Consider the following 16,097-nt stretch of genomic DNA (forward strand, 5'->3'; position numbering starts at 1 on the left):
AAAGAAACATGTGATTAGGTTAATGTTAAGATCAATGGTCTTTATCTTTCACCCATATTCTTGCAAGTCCGTGAATTCGTAAATATCTATATATATAGTATGTACCACAAGTAGAAAAATCCTTAAAAAAAATTATTCCGACTTCGCAGGGGTAACACATGGATGAATGCTCTCTGTCGCAAAATGTTTTCCCAGTCTAGAAAACGAGGACGTACAAATAATAAATTTGCAAGAAAAAGTCTGTAATTTATGAATGAGTTCTTTTAATATATCAACAAAACTTGAATTTTTTCTTCACAAAAGTGTTATATTTCAATCTTCGTTTAGCGAATCGGACAAATATTTTATGATGGAGGGAGTGGTTAGTTAACCCGTGGCCACGTAGCAGATTAAGAACTTGATCTTCCACGACCACCACATATTTTTGAGACTGACTGACTGTTCACCTAAAACCAGCTAAAGGGACGACTCTGTCATAATCAAAACCATTGGTCCTTCACGGGTCATTTCGTATACTGCTGGCAAGAGAGGGTGGCGGTCAGATAATTCCAACTTTTAGATTTAGACCATTATTATACCAACAGCCCAACATTTATTGCACTGGATATTGTTAAACTTTTTTTTTCTTATTCATAAGTCACCTAACAAAAGATAGAGTTCAAATATAGTATTCCAAAGTTGAAATTTTTTTTAATAATCAGATGTTCGGGCCAACTTGTACACACCTTATATATGGACTGGCAAAAGTTAATAAAAGTTTTGAATCTGAGACCTAAGAAGAGACCAAACCCCTCCGCCTCAGCCTTCACCACAAGGCCATAGGTTTCCAAAGTTCACATTTCATATCCTCTGGAGTGTGGACATCCAAATTTAAATAATAACCAACTTTTTTGTTAATTTGTGTTTGACCTTTGTTCATTTATTCATTTACATTTTATATTTGTTCGTGACGTACCTTCAATCACGACGACAGTATAAGAGGCATGGGTCATCGGTTTCTTGGAATCAGCTCAACGGCGACAGCGTCTACAGCTACTTCAGCCTTCAATCTGAGGCGGGAATGAGCTCAAATTGGTGTGACGGGTCCATCGAGGAGAGTTTGCTCTGTGTCCCTACCTGGCCACTCCAAACCTCCGTCACGAGTGTGATCGACGACTCCAGTGTCTTGACTCCAGGCGGGTTTTTTTTTTTTTTGGTGTTTTTTGTACTTTCGGACTGGTAGTGTCCGCTTTATTGTACTGTGTTTTTCTTTTGTTATATATAAATCGAGTTTAATTCTGGTAAAAAAAAAAAGGCATAGGTCATCTGTCCCCATTAAAAATAGACAATTTTTACTCTAGTATTGTGGTTAGTACATGTTTGACTTCACTAAATTGACCCCAACGTGAGCCAAAGTACTGAATAATTACAGTACTTCTTAAAACATGTCAATAGTTGATGCGTCTATGTGTGCGTGTGTGTGTGTTCGATAAGAGGTACTTATAGTCATGTAGTGATCTCCACAATCTAAACCGAAAATCATAAAAGACATAGAATTAGCAAAATGATTGGACTTTTATACCAGTTAGCAACAGCTATCAAACATGCTTAGTTATTTTGCTTATCGATCTTCAAACAATAAACCAATAAGGAAGTGAAGCAAATTAACATGCTCACCATATAAAACTCGTGGAATTTAAGTATGTGGATGATGCATATATGGCCATTCACAAATTTCTAAATTCGCAACTGCGTACTTTAATCTTTAATTTTCTTTATCCTCGTATGTGAATTGGTCTTATAATCCACAATCCAAAAGCAGGTCAAGTGTTTTTGTCTTAATTAAAGTTGAAATAAGATGGAAGCTAGCAACGGATAGATAGGAGTATTTCATTTAGTCTTTGTGGGTCTATTAGTTTTGTGGCTCTTAACCAATTCTAGTGGATAGGCTTACGATTGTCTGGCCTTCTATGATTAAGAAATACTAATAGCTAGGATATATTAGTACAAACCGTCCTGTGGATAGACTTACGGTAGGGTATTTAAAGAATGATGATCACATTTGACGACAGTATTCGCTAGGTTATTTATGCTGTATTATTTTAATCCTAATAGCATTTATCACATCATTCACGAGTCCACTCAACAAAATAACCGAAAGCCAATAGGCTCTAGCTCAGTTGGTATATTCTGGTCCTTTCCGTGTTAGAAGCCAGGGTTCGAGCCCTATCGTGAGCGTTTGGGATTCAGGTTTATGAATAGCTTTTGAAATTCACTGTAAGCTAACCTACCAACTCCCCGCTAATTCTCGCCGATGTATACCATATTGTCAAAAAACAAAAAAAACAAAAACAAGCTAGTCAGCAAAAAGACCAAAATTTAAAAGGTAAATTAAACAGAAATATCAATGAAATAGTCTAGCTAGATTTGAATTGATATGCTGACCACCACTTCCAGAATGGGTCTTTCTTTCTTTTCTTTCGTTTCATTAATCTATATTAATGATTACAAAGATTAAACGGATCAAGTGAACATCGACAAAAAGCCACCCGAGACCGAAATCTCAATATTCTGTTAAAAAATAATTTCACTAAACATTTAATCAAGCTTAAATATTTCGTACCAATATATGAAACGCATGCTACTTATATTAAATTTTTTTTTTTTTGCTGATCAAAAAAGAATACTCATTTTAAAATAATCAAGTCATTGACCTATTCATTTTCGGCTCCAAGAAAAAACCCTAGTTGTCATTCTCATACAACCGTAAAAATTGATATCATTTGAAATATTCGTTTCCCACGTAAGCATGATCACTTCCATACATCCAATGGGTTTTTGAAATGTCTACTCCTGCCCCTGCTACAGTTGAAGCCAACTGGTGGCCTATAAAATGAGCTCTCTTTCTTCTCATATCTCATCATCTAATAGAGAGAGAGAGAGAGAGAGAGAGAGAGAGAGAGAGAGAGAGAGAGAGATTTGTTATAAGTTGTTAAAAAGTTTGGTGTCACAACGTACATGGACAAGTTAGTCGTTATTGTTGTAGTATTAGTCATTTTGGGCCTTGGGTTGACCCATGGTGCAACAACAACATCACTATGCACCAAAACCCCATACCCGGAATTATGCAATTCCCTTGTCGTCACTAAACCTAATCTGGCCACCACACGCGAAACCCAATTCGAGTTACGTGAATCAGCCCTTCAAACCACTTTAGATAAAGCTGCACGAGCACATGGGCTTGTTGCGGCCATGGACTTGACCTCATTCGACGAGCGAGCCAAGTTGGCATGGGCTGATTGCATGGAGCTCTACGAGGACGCGGTTGACAAGCTCAACTGCTCTCTAGGCTCCGCCGATCAGTCCAGTGCCCAGACGTGGCTGAGCGCTGCCATGACCAACCAACAAACATGCCGGAATGGTTTTATTGACTATAACTTATCTTCGTACTTGAACTCTTTCCCCGTTGTTTTAAGTGATTTTTCAAAGATGCTAAGCAATTCACTTGCAATAAACAAGGCTGCAGCTCCGTCAGTGACTGCACTCTCTAGTACTAAAAAGACACGGAGCCGACGCCTTCTTTCTGACGATTTCCCGGAGTGGGTTTCCGCCAGTGACAGAAAGCTTCTACAGCTGTCCGGTGAAGCACCCGCGGCGGATGTTGTGGTCGCTCAAGACGGTTCTGGCAACTACAAGACCATCTCGGAGGCGGTGGCGGCGTCAAAGAGCGGGGGTAAGAGACTTGTCATACACGTGAAAGCTGGTGTTTACAAAGAGAATGTTGTGATCAAGAGGTCAATGAAGAACCTGATGTTGGTAGGAGATGGGATTGGTTCTACGATTGTTACCGGTAATAAGAACGCTCAAGATGGCTCCACAACTTTCGCCTCAGCAACTTTTGGTAAGTTTGCCACCTAGTCCAATCTCTTACTACTATCTATTTTCACAACATTTTTTTTTTTTTTTACACCGGTAATGCTAGAAAAATTCATCTTCATTGAGAACTTTTTTGGGGGTAAATTAATTAGATTTAATTAAGGAAACAAACCAGAATCAAAAGTATTTGAAGGAAGGCGCAGTGCATGGAACACCTTTTTTTTTTGGTTTGTGGATGTTCAAGCCATGCCAGCTTTGTCCACATCTACTATTATTCTCTTCCTCCGTTAAGTCAAAGGCATATCGAACTATTGCCTGCGATTTTTGGTTTTTGCAAGGAGGAAACTAATAATAAATATTTTTAATAAAATATCATTCGTGGAGTGCACACGCAAATTTGTTCGTTAATTGGCCACCACAAGGAGGGTGAAAAAAAAAAGAAGAGAAACTTTCTTTTCATACAGTATTTTAGATATTCGTATTATTTATCCTGGCCTCAATTAATGAGATAGACTTCAATTAAAGGATTTTTTCTGAAAATTACAATCCATCGTTTTCATTAATTTTCTAGTCAAATTTTGAGGGAGAAACTATAACGTTTATGCATCACTAGTTAGTCTTTTTTTTTTAACAGTATATATGTCAACGACAGAAATTTACTTTTCAGAGGACACAAAGTCAATTTTATTGCTTACCAAAAAAAAAGTCAATTTTATTGTAAAGAAAAGTCAATTTTCTTATGACAAGAAATTTTTATGTTTACTTACATATATATGGTCGGTTTTGTTTTCCCTCAGCTGTTTCCGGAGATGGCTTCATCGCTCGTGACATGACCTTCGAAAATACAGCTGGGCCCCAGAAACACCAGGCAGTCGCGCTACGTTCTGGCTCAGATCTCTCAGTCTTCTATAGCTGCAGCTTCGTGGGCTACCAGGACACACTATACGTCTATTCTCAACGTCAATTCTATCGGGACTGCGACATTTACGGCACCGTGGACTTCATTTTCGGGAACGCGGTGTCAATTCTCCAGAATTGCAACATATACGTGAGAAGACCGATGGGCAATCAGTTCACCACCGTCACGGCGCAAGGAAGGGAGGACCCTAACCAAAACACCGGAATCATCATCCATAATTCTCGCGTCACCGCTGCTTCGGATTTAAAATCGGCCCAGGGTTCAATCAAGACGTATTTAGGCCGACCGTGGCAGAAGTACTCGAGGACCGTGTTCATGAAAACTTCTCTAGACAGTTTGATTGCCCCGGCGGGTTGGCTTGCGTGGAGCGGGAATTTCGCATTGAGCACGTTGTACTACGGCGAGTACATGAACACGGGACCCGGTGCGGGTACCGGTGGCAGGGTGAAGTGGCCGGGGTACCATGTCATGACGAGCGCGACAGAGGCTGGGAAATTCTCCGTCGGGAGCTTTTTGGCCGGAGGTTCGTGGATTCCGTCCACGGGAGTGCCGTTCACTGCTGGATTGTAAAAGGGATATGTGAAAAGTTGGTTGTGCATGGGAAAAGAAAGTGATTTGTAGTATTGTTATAGTGATATATTGTGTGATTTTGGGTTGGCTCCTTGCTGTACAAATTAGGTACCGTGAAAGCAAAATGTGTAGGCTTTTATGTAAAACCTGTACTATTAGTTGTCATAACGTGGTGTATTTGGTTGAATTTTGATGTGAATATTTAATTGAGATTCATGAATACAAGTGTACTACTATTTCCTTTGAGATGGTGCCCAATAGTCGATGCGGCCGTTTATTTCACCACGAATGGTTCGGATCGAACCTAAGCGCATACAAATCTAAATTCAATGAGTTTGTGTACAAACATTTTAAATTGCTCAGTTTAAATTCAAGTCATCGACTGCCAAGATGGACGCTCTACAGGGAGAGATGTTTGGCAACATCTCCCATTCCCACATGTACATACACGCAAACTCACGAACACTGTAAATTCAATGCGAGTGAGTTTGTGTACAAACACTTTGAATTCTCGAATATTTATGCAGGTGTTTGCACTTTTTTACGCACATGTAAAAACACGCAGATCACAAACACTTTAAATTCAATGCGAATGAGTTTGTGTGTTTGTACATGTGTGTAAGTACTGCTTGTGATACTAGAAGCATTGAATTTAATAGTTGCTTGAGAATATTGTTCTAGCCAATCAAACTGTAAAAGAAAAAACCCTGTTTCGTTAGTTCCAAAAGTAGTCTTGTTTTTTCCCTACAATATAAGAAAAAAGAATTTTATTAACTTGAATAGCTATTACAACAAGCTAAAAGTGAGAATTAGAGATACAGACACCAAATACATACAATAAAGTGGTCCAGACACCCGAGATAAAAAAAAAATGCAATAAATTGGCGTCTTGTTTGATGTTTGATACGTGCAAAACAAATGTTTATGTGTTATTGTTATGCATATTGGTTCATTCTCTATATTTTGGGCGGCAGAATTTAATGAGATATTTATAAAATTTGATTACTCCAGAGAACACATACAGAAAGATAACCGTAATCAATAGTATTTCATAAAGGAGACGATAGATATGTATGACAATTTCATTATACTTCACCAAACTCTAGAATGGAAAAAATTACGAATTTTCCAGAAGTATAACCAGTGTCAAAGCCAGGAACTGAAATTGAATCGGGCAGAACAATGAAAGAAAGTTTGGTATAGTTATCGTAGGGTATCATTTAATTCAAACATACCACAAAAATTGAATTTCTTCTTCGTAAAATTAATTTTTATTGTGTTTTTATATCAAGGTATCAGTAAATATGCTCATCAAGTTCCTGAACCCACTTTTATAAAACTGACACCCCCACTAGGGTTTACTGGATCTCAAAAATAACTCAAGACTTCTAAGATCATGTTCTACTTAGAGAAATAAGTAAATAAGTACTTAATTATATTTTGAATTAAATGTGATATTGTATTGTGAAAAAATGACCTGTTTCGAAAAACAAAAAATAAGTACTTAAAAAATAAAATTTTTACAGAACGGGACCTAAACTAAGCGTGATGTTAAAGCCTAGTAATGATGAGCAAAGTTTTGGACTCTTTGGCCTAGACGTCTCGTGCCAAGTCCCTATCCGAGTCACTTTCTTTCCTTTTGCCTCTATTATATAGTACCCTCCTACGTAGGGTCCGAAATAAAAATGGAGTACTACGTTTATATGTGGTGCTCAGATGGGCCCTTCAGAAAGGGCACTTTATCTTAGAAAGGCTACGATAAACTCCAATTTTATCGTTTTCATGCCAGCCCAATGCGTGGACTTTTGAACACGACTGCACAAACCTTTAGAAGCATCTCCAATACCAAGAGTATCTCCAATCCCAACACCGTCCAAATCTCTATTTGAGATAATCAAATTAATCTATTTTATTTGAAAAGTAGATTTAGAAGATTGTATTATTTATCTCAACTACAACCCAACACTCTATTTATCAACTCCAACACATATTTGGAGGAGATTCTCTATTTTTTCTTTCATCCTTTATATTTAGAAAATCAAAGTTTATCCTTCCAAATGGAGGAGAGTTTTAGAAGATGGGTTGGAGATTGTTTTTCTCCAAAATAAAGAAATGGAGTGTAGGTTGGAGATGCTCCAAGGGCTTTGATTCTGTCCAGTGAACTCCAAATCGGTTTGGTCTAGTTTGTGGCCAAAACCACCCAACCCACCTTCTCCTAAATCAAGGGCCGGGATCTTTGCAAATCACACCCAACAGTTGTTCCCCTCAAATCAAAACCCTCTTTTCCTCCAAACAGTCCGAACGCACCGATCGTTGTATCTTCGTTGCGGCCGCCATTACTGACCACCGCCACCACTAACCACTTCGATCTCTCTCCCCGACTCCCGTCTTTCTCTCTCAACAAAACCCAACTTCTTCATTTCATCCTCGTCTGCTCTCTCCTCTCCAACGCCGATCCGCTGTTTACACCATCGCCTCCATTGCCTCTTTTCTCGGAGACAAAGAAGAAGAAAAAGCATTGTTCAAGTTTGAGTGTTTTTTATTTTTGGTAATTTCAAGTATAAATTTATTCTTCAATTTCATGGGACTTATGAAGAACAGAATTGACACCACATCACACTAAAGAAAATGGAAAAAAAGAAGAAGAAGATAATAGAAGGCAATTAGTATAACAAGCAGTCTTTTTTAGCTTGGTGTTGGTGGTGGTCTCGAACTGTTTTGAGGGAGAGAGAGGGTTTTGATTTGGGGGGAAGAAGGGTTGAGTGTGATTTGGAAGGATTCTAGCCCTTGATTTAAGAGAAGGTGGCTTGGCTGGATCTTGGCCATGAACTGGACCAAACATGTTTGGGGTTCACTTGATAGCGAAAAAGCTATTTGCACCGACGGTCACGTGTGACCGTCTCCGGCCACCGGACGGCCGATCTATATATACACGAAAAAAGAGTGTTCAGATCAAGCACCCTGCACACATCGGATGCCATTGATTCCCGCGAGGGCTCCCTTGATTTTTTTTTTAAAAATTTTTGGACGGCTCAGATTGGCCGTCCGGTGGTACGGTTTCCCTACGGAAACCGTCGGTGCAAATAATAGTACTCGATAGGATCTGAGCCCCAATACTTTTGGCCAATCGGTATTGCATTCCCATTGTCCCCAATGTGGCAATGTCCCCCCCGGCCACAACTCCCTTTCTGAAAACAAACAGGGTAAATTTGACTGACCTCCCATGAGGTTTCTGACACAAACAGAAAGCTTCCTTGAGTTTTCTTAAATCTCAATGACCTCCCTTACTTTTGCTAACATTACCAAAAGTCCCCCTTCTGTTACCAGCCATTACATATGCTAACAAAAGTTGATGATAATGTCATATTATGTGCTTTGAAATGCCAAAAATGCCCTTTGACCTCTCTTGCTCTTCTAAACCCATGTGTTCTTTTACCCATATTACAATCCAGATTTTAATTTTGCCGCAATGATGCTCACTTATTTTGGATATTAGATAGAAAGCATATGAATCTATCAATTATTCTATTTCAAATGTAAATATTTAATTAAAAATATTTATAATAATGACTATATTTATAAGCTCAAAAAAAAAAAAAAACAAATTCTTTATTTACTTTGTAAAATAAACTAAGGAGTGGTTTGACATAATAATTCTTTTCAATTTTTTTGGTCTTTGTTCAAATACTTTTTGCCTTAGTAGTTTTGCGTCAATTTTTGATGAATTTTTTATTCGTTTCAACAAGAGAAACATAAAATATACAAAATTATGATCAAAACCTTTTAAAAGTTTACTAAGGACATAAACAATGCAAAATATATTTTATTATGTCTTATTATTCTAATTCTTTCAATTTTAGTTCCTATTTTTAATTTTTTAATTTCTTTGCTAGATATAAATTAATAAACTAAAAAAATTGAACGCTAAAATTGTTTAAACCCTAAGGGGTTAGCCTGGTAGTTAAGACTTGAGACTTAAGAGTTTGTTCCATCCTAGAGTCTCGAGTTTGAAATATCTCAAATGCTATCAACTACTTTTGGACTGCCCATTTCTGCCTTTAGTTGGGCTTCCCGTAAATAGGCAGTGGGATTTGGCCCCCAGAATTATTCAAGGTGCGCTTAAACTAGCCCAAACACATGAGTTATTTAAAATACCTAAAATGTCTTAAATGAGAAATTCTAGAATATGAACTTGTTGTATTGATAATCTATCCATTTTTCTTGTTTAATACAGACAACGAGCTCTCAAAACCTCTAACCCAGCCTAAATTGTAAACCTCTAGAAACCTCTTCCATCACATTATTACCACCCTGGCCCATCGTCAAAATTGCCCAAAACGGCCACACCCAATTTTGCCACAACGCACCCAATTTTTACCCTTGTTTTACCAATTTCAATTCACATGCTGCTCACTCCATTCGCCAAAAAAGAATAATTTGCCCGATTATACAAAAATGTGTGTATGTTTATTTTATTCGAGCAATAATTGCATATGCAGAATAAGAGCACAATTGGATTAAAAAGTCGGGAGTAACTTTTTTTTCCTCTATTCAAATATTTTTTACATTTATTAGTTTTGCGTCAAACTTTTGTAACTTATTGATCCGTCTCGGCGAAAGAAATCAAAAAATTATAAACTTTTTATCGCAACTCATAATTTTATTTAAAAAGACAAAAAAAAAAAAATCAAAAAACTGTCCTTTTGACTTACGTTTTTTTCCTTTTTTAGAAAAATTATATAAGACTTTCAATCATTGTTTTTACTTTTTTGATTTCTCTCGTCGAAACAAAACAATAAGTCAAAAATTTGAAGCAAAACTAATAAAGACAAAAAAAAAAAAAAGTCACTCTTGACTTTCTAATCCAAACCCATCCTAAGTGAGGTTTAATTATTTCTCATCCATTATGTTCTTTGCTTATGCCGGCATCCAAATCGGCAATTTCCATTGGATATCTCTGCAAAAGGAGGAGAATTTATTAGTAGAGGGCAAATGAAGATACAAGTAGAGGGCATATATGTCATTTTGTCACAATAGTTAATGCCGTTTAAGGTTAAATTAACAGAAGGGGGAATCTTGCCAATGTCAGCAAAAGTAAGGGAGGTCAGTGACATTTTAGAAATCTCAAGGGAGGTTTCTGTTTGTGTCAGAAACCTTATGGGAGGTCAATGAAATTTACCCAAACAAGAATGATGGGGCAGCATTGTTATCATGGTGTGGTTGCTATCAAATTCTGTTTTTCGCCCTCGCCACACAAACTAGTAGACTAGGATTTGCTTTGTTTAAAAAAAACTTCACCCCTTAATGGCTCAGCCATTGGATATCAAGTATATAAAATTTTGGGAATTTTGGCTTGTCGACTCTGGTTATAGGAGAATTGGAATCCTAAGAAGAATTTATCTTACCCAAAACTATTATTACTAATGGTTCTATTTTCATACCAACCTATTGAAATCATATTGGAATCATACGCACACAAATAACCCCAAAGAGCGATCTAGGATTGCGAACATGAGTAAGCTGTCTTACATCTACTAAACTTTTTTTTGAAGCGATTCTTGTTATTTGTACCCGCACACTCCAAACACAACGGTGTAGTTAATAAAAAATGGCTGCAGCAATCGAAAGGTTTCAGTTCAAAACATACAATTATTGTCATGACTACCTAAGTTTTTCTTTCTTATTTTCATTGTACAAGTGTATTTGACTACCCAGCTTCTTCTTTTTTTAAAGGCCTGCTTGGATGGAGTAAAAACCGGGAGGGGGGGGGGGTGGTTTGTTGTATAAGAGGTGGTAAATGGGATAGGGCTCACTGTTTTGTCCTTGTTTGGGAACCAAATTTGGAGGGGTCTTAGTTTTCACCCCTTCTTCCTTTTCACCCATTTCAGGGATTCTCCGGTACAATTTTTGGGCACCTCTTGGCCTCCCCAAATTTAATCCGGCTGTAGAGGGGAGGAATTTGGACGAAATCACCCCTACTTATCCCCTTTCTCCAACCCGAAAGACTCTTTATTTAGTTTCAGGGCTTTCTTAGGGTACTCATTGATAGGCCTTAGAGCCAAAAATCTATTATGACCATCTAAGATAAAATTATCAGAAAAATAAGATCTTCGCACCGGTCCAAACGGATTGAAAATCGGAACACTTAATTTTTTAACTATATTTTTTAATATATAAATGGTGTAAAAACGTTTTTTAATATAAAAATTTTAGAATAGACATTTTTTAATATTAATTTTTGAATTTATATACTTATTTTAATACATAATCAAATTTAACACTGCACATGGACAAAATAGTCATTTGACAGCTTTTCCCACCATCTACCCCTTCTTATCCCCCCATTCTATAAACCACTAAACAAAGTCAAATTTTATCCCCCTATTTAATACTCCATCCAAACCACATACTATTTTATCCCCCTTTCATAAACCATCAAAATTAATACTTTCTATTATGTTATCCCCCTTCATATTTTTTACCCCCAATTTTTTACCTGCATCCAAGCAGGCCCTAAGTGCAAAAATATTCCATAAATTTTAAAATATTGTCCTAATAGAAAATAAATAAATAAATAATACTCCTATAACGTTGATAAGGAGGCACTTGACTTAGCAGCCTCCATCCCATGCCATTAGCAGTTTCTAGTTATCGAAGACAATGACTTTTCACCCCACCATAGAGACTGATCACTTGGATGTCTTCATCGTCGGGTGCCTGGTCATTCAGCTATTGGAAATGGTCACAAGCATACATAATTTTTTAAATTGTTTCGTTGATGATTCATAACGTCCGAATCAGCTAGCATACAGATTATCATTACTAGATAGATACCTATCATCATCCATAAAACAAGCGACTTCTTATCGATTTAATTTTCAAAAACGCGTATAAGCAAAAAAAAAAAAATGACTAAAGAGAGAACAATTCCAAATAGATACTGCAAAACTAATATTCCCTCCGTTCGTATTTGTTGGTCCACAAATATACTACTTTTTTCCGTCCCTTAATGTTGTCCATATTTAAAAGACAAATGAACAAATTGTGTGACTTTTACTATTTTACCCTTGCCTTAAAATATTGAATTAACAAATCAAAAGCAATCATGATGTTTGCCATCTACTATTATCATTTAAAAATTGGAATGGCGCCAGATTTTAAAAACAAAAGACTTTGAGTGTTTAAAGGGTAATATTGAAAAGATCAAATTATCCAAAGCAATTATGATGTTTCCAAAAAAGGAATGTTGAAATTTCGAAAACGGATTAACAAATACGGATGGAGAGAGTACTATTACTTTTTTGTGATAAAATCCATGTCACAAGTGGGCCCATGGGGGTACATCACGAACGACGGGGCTTTGGACCTTGGATCGTTCCTTACTGCACACAACCATACATAGATGATGTTTAAATCACACCTAATGGGAACGGATTGGATTTGAGTTAATTGCTAAATACGAGTATTAGGCACTTTTTGACTAATAAAGTGCTTTTTTGGGCCCACTAACCCAAAAAGAACTCCCGCTTTTTGAATAATGAAGTGCTTTTTGGGGCCCATTTCGACTTACGTGTCTCTATGACATCCTAATCAATCTTCTAAAAATTCCCACTTTTAGCATCAACCTTGGAAACTTGTGTTGTTCTCTTTCGCTTTTTGTATTGGTTTTTTTGAGCTTTTTTGGTCGAGTCGTTATTCAACCTTTTTTTTTTTTTTCGTTTGTTAGTTTTGCGATAAGTTTTTACGGTTTATTGTCTCGTCTCAATGAGACAAATAGAATAAGTAAAAAATTATGACTTTTACACAATTTTTTTTGAAAATATCCAACAAAAGCCCAACTTTCGAGATTTTTGAATTTTTTCTTGGATGTTTTCAAAAATATTTGGATAAAAATAGTAAAATTTTTAATTTTTCAATTCCTCTCGTCGAGATTAATCTAAAACTTTTGGTCAAAACTAACAAACGCGATTAAGTCACCAATTTAAGAGGAATTGAAGTTTAATCAATCTGGTTAAAGCTAACTCACCAATTTAACATCCGATTAGCTCCTCTAATTAAAATACTGCAAGTTTTTAATGGCTCAAGTAACATCGTTTGAAACCAAATTGATTAAATTTAGCAAATCAATGAAGGACCCACAATCCTGAGGCACGTCAATTCCCAGACCTACTAATTATTCAAAGAGAGCTTTGGTAATCCAAAATACATGTTGGGAGGAAAATAAAGTGATTAATTGTATACCCTCTCTGACCTATAATGCGAAGAGGACAATGGATGATAAGATAATGAATTATTGTTATCGATCATTTTGGGAAAACAAAATGAAAAGGAAGTAATTAAGCAACTAATAGAAACGTCAGCCAAGGCAGTAAAGTGCTCAACAAACTTAGGCCCTTTCTTCTAAGGTTCTTATTTATTAAGTACTTATTTTTCACTTAATTTACGAGATAGATTATTCTCTCACAATACATCATCTTTAGTTTAAAAAATATGTGTATTTTAATTGATGGAACACACCCTTAGCAGTATCAATTAAGAGGCAATGGGAGCTAATTATTGAACTCTTAAGATTTAGTAACCCACAATTGGAGAAAGGTTTGCTTTATATAATGCACATGTTTTATGGGACCCTTAAAAATGATGTTTTAACTGTTATCTTAGTCAGGAGATCAGATTAGTAGTGGAGTAGTATTATCCAGATCTACATGATCAATTTTCTTATATAGATGGGTTCACTTCTCCTAATGAGGACTTATTGTAATTATTTATTTTGCAAAATAATGAGAATCAATTATGGAAATTGTTATAAATATCGATTTTGCAAATTAATTATTCATTCCAACTACCCAATCAATTTGTCTGATTTGGTATGTTTCATGTTATCTATATGCTAACTATTTATTTTGTAAAATAATGAGAAACTATCAAATATATAAATCAATGTGGTAGCCAAACGATTTCCCTATATTCTTAATTTTGCTTATTGTTCATCCAAGCTAGTCTTCAAACAAGCCTTAAAGAACTAAAGCAGATTAAATTATTTGAATGTTGTACATTCGAAATATGGAAGTCCTTAAGGCAATTGTAAACGAACCATGTCGCACCACTTTGTAGTATATAAGGTTTTGAGTCGTATTCATTCCGCTAAGATTCATATTTTTCAAGTAATTATTTTTCAGTTTACGATACAGATCAATCTTTTATAGTAAATCACTTTTAATTTATAAAATAAATACTTATTTTTTTCTGTGGAACGGACCCGAGTCTAGCTAGGACAAACCCCACAAATTGGTGTAAACACCTGTGAATAGTAAGAGTCTACAGACTCTACACCGATGTAATTTTTGGCTTTGGATCCTCTGTTCCAAATCACTGTCCCCACTCCATGTCCCACCCTTAACAAGACGACACGTGTCCCTCACTAGCAAAAAATGAGAATGTCACTCCACACCCAATCCCTCCTTTGTCTTCTCCCCTCCCCCCCCCCCCCCCCCCCCCCCCCCCCTCTCTCTCTCTCTCTCTCTCTCTCTCTCTCTCTCTCTCTCAACGTACACACCCAATAATAAGTGAGCACATAAAGGTTCTTTCAAGGGAAAATTAGTTATTATAACGGTAAAATAGTTTTCATTTAAGAAAAAGACGCCAGCAAAATAGTTTTCAGTGGAAGTCTTTCAACTTTTTAAATTTTTTAGCCATAAGGCCAAAACATGTTTAGGTGCTTTCATAGGGATAAGATTTATTTTTCTGTTATAGGGTTTCAGTGGTTTAGGCATTTTTATAGGGAATCCTAGGGTTTTAGGTACTTTCATATATAGAATACCTTAAGATTTTAGGTACTTTCATAGAATACCCTAAGGTTTTAGGCACTTTCATAAGGTAATATAGGGTTTAGGTAATTTCATAAGCACATTTGTCCTTATGTTTAATTGCAAAATATGTTTGTTCTTAAGCTCCAAAAAATGTAAATATGAGATTTTTGGCTAAATCTCCCTTGTTTCATCAGGTTTTCGATCTCACGAATTAGCGTTCTGTGAGTAAGAAACGAGGAGTGATAAGGGGTTGAAGCGAAGTGGCCGTTTGCAGCGGTGCTGGCAACCGCAAGAGAGGAGGTTAGTGAATTTTTTGGAGCAAACGAAGCATACAACATCAGTGCACTTTCTTCTTAGGCCTAGTTACCCAGAAAAAAAAAGAAGAAAAAAGCCTGTTATATTCTCTCTCTCTCTTTTTTTGGAGACTTAAATATTCATCCTCAGACTTTATCCCACGTAAGAATTCATCCCAATCATTTTGAACATTTATGTTTTCATCCTTTCAAATTGTGAATTAGCTATCTTACCCTTCTAATAATATATTCATATATATTTTATTAAATTGACATCCTAAATTAGTGGGATTCAACCATTTTTTAATTTAGTAGGATTCAGCCATTTCCTAATTTGTGGGATTCAATCTCAATAATTACGGGAGATAAATATGAAAGATGATTTCAAAACTCAAAAGATTCGTAATAACCAAATTTCACCGATTTACATTTGAAAACCATATTTATTTTTTCATTTCTATCACGTATTATCATGAAACCTTTTGGAACATGGTGGATTGACCATATTTTTATTTTTTGCAAAATTATAATTAAAAATATTTCAAAACATATACAATATTCGTACTAACCATGTTTTTCATGGTTAATTTATCATGAAAACAATAAACCAAAATCATGATTTCTCAGCGGAACTTGAAAACCCATAACATT

General features: G+C 36.1%; 1 protein-coding gene across 1 annotated transcript; it reads left to right on the top strand.

Annotated features, from left to right (window-relative positions):
• Positions 1–2,898: 2,898 nt before the first annotated feature.
• On the top strand, positions 2,899–5,590 carry LOC131301857 (pectinesterase-like). The gene is made up of 2 exons (XM_058328339.1): positions 2,899–3,880; positions 4,653–5,590. The coding sequence occupies exons 1-2, from the start codon at positions 2,998–3,000 to the stop codon at positions 5,342–5,344; spliced, it is 1,575 nt and encodes a 524-aa protein (XP_058184322.1). The 5' UTR covers positions 2,899–2,997; the 3' UTR covers positions 5,345–5,590.
• The last annotated feature ends 10,507 nt before the right edge of the window (positions 5,591–16,097 follow it).

This window comes from Rhododendron vialii, chromosome 9a, assembly GCF_030253575.1.
Source record: "Rhododendron vialii isolate Sample 1 chromosome 9a, ASM3025357v1".
Taxonomy (NCBI): Eukaryota; Viridiplantae; Streptophyta; class Magnoliopsida; order Ericales; family Ericaceae; genus Rhododendron; species Rhododendron vialii.

Excerpts from the sequence above, each read along its gene's own strand:
- LOC131301857 (XM_058328339.1), top strand. The coding sequence starts at position 2,998 with ATGGACAAGTTAGTCGTTATTGTTGTAGTATTAGTCATTTTGGGCCTT. Across the intron at positions 3,881-4,652 it reads TTTCGCCTCAGCAACTTTTG|CTGTTTCCGGAGATGGCTTC; the intron begins GTAAGTTTGCCA and ends GTTTTCCCTCAG.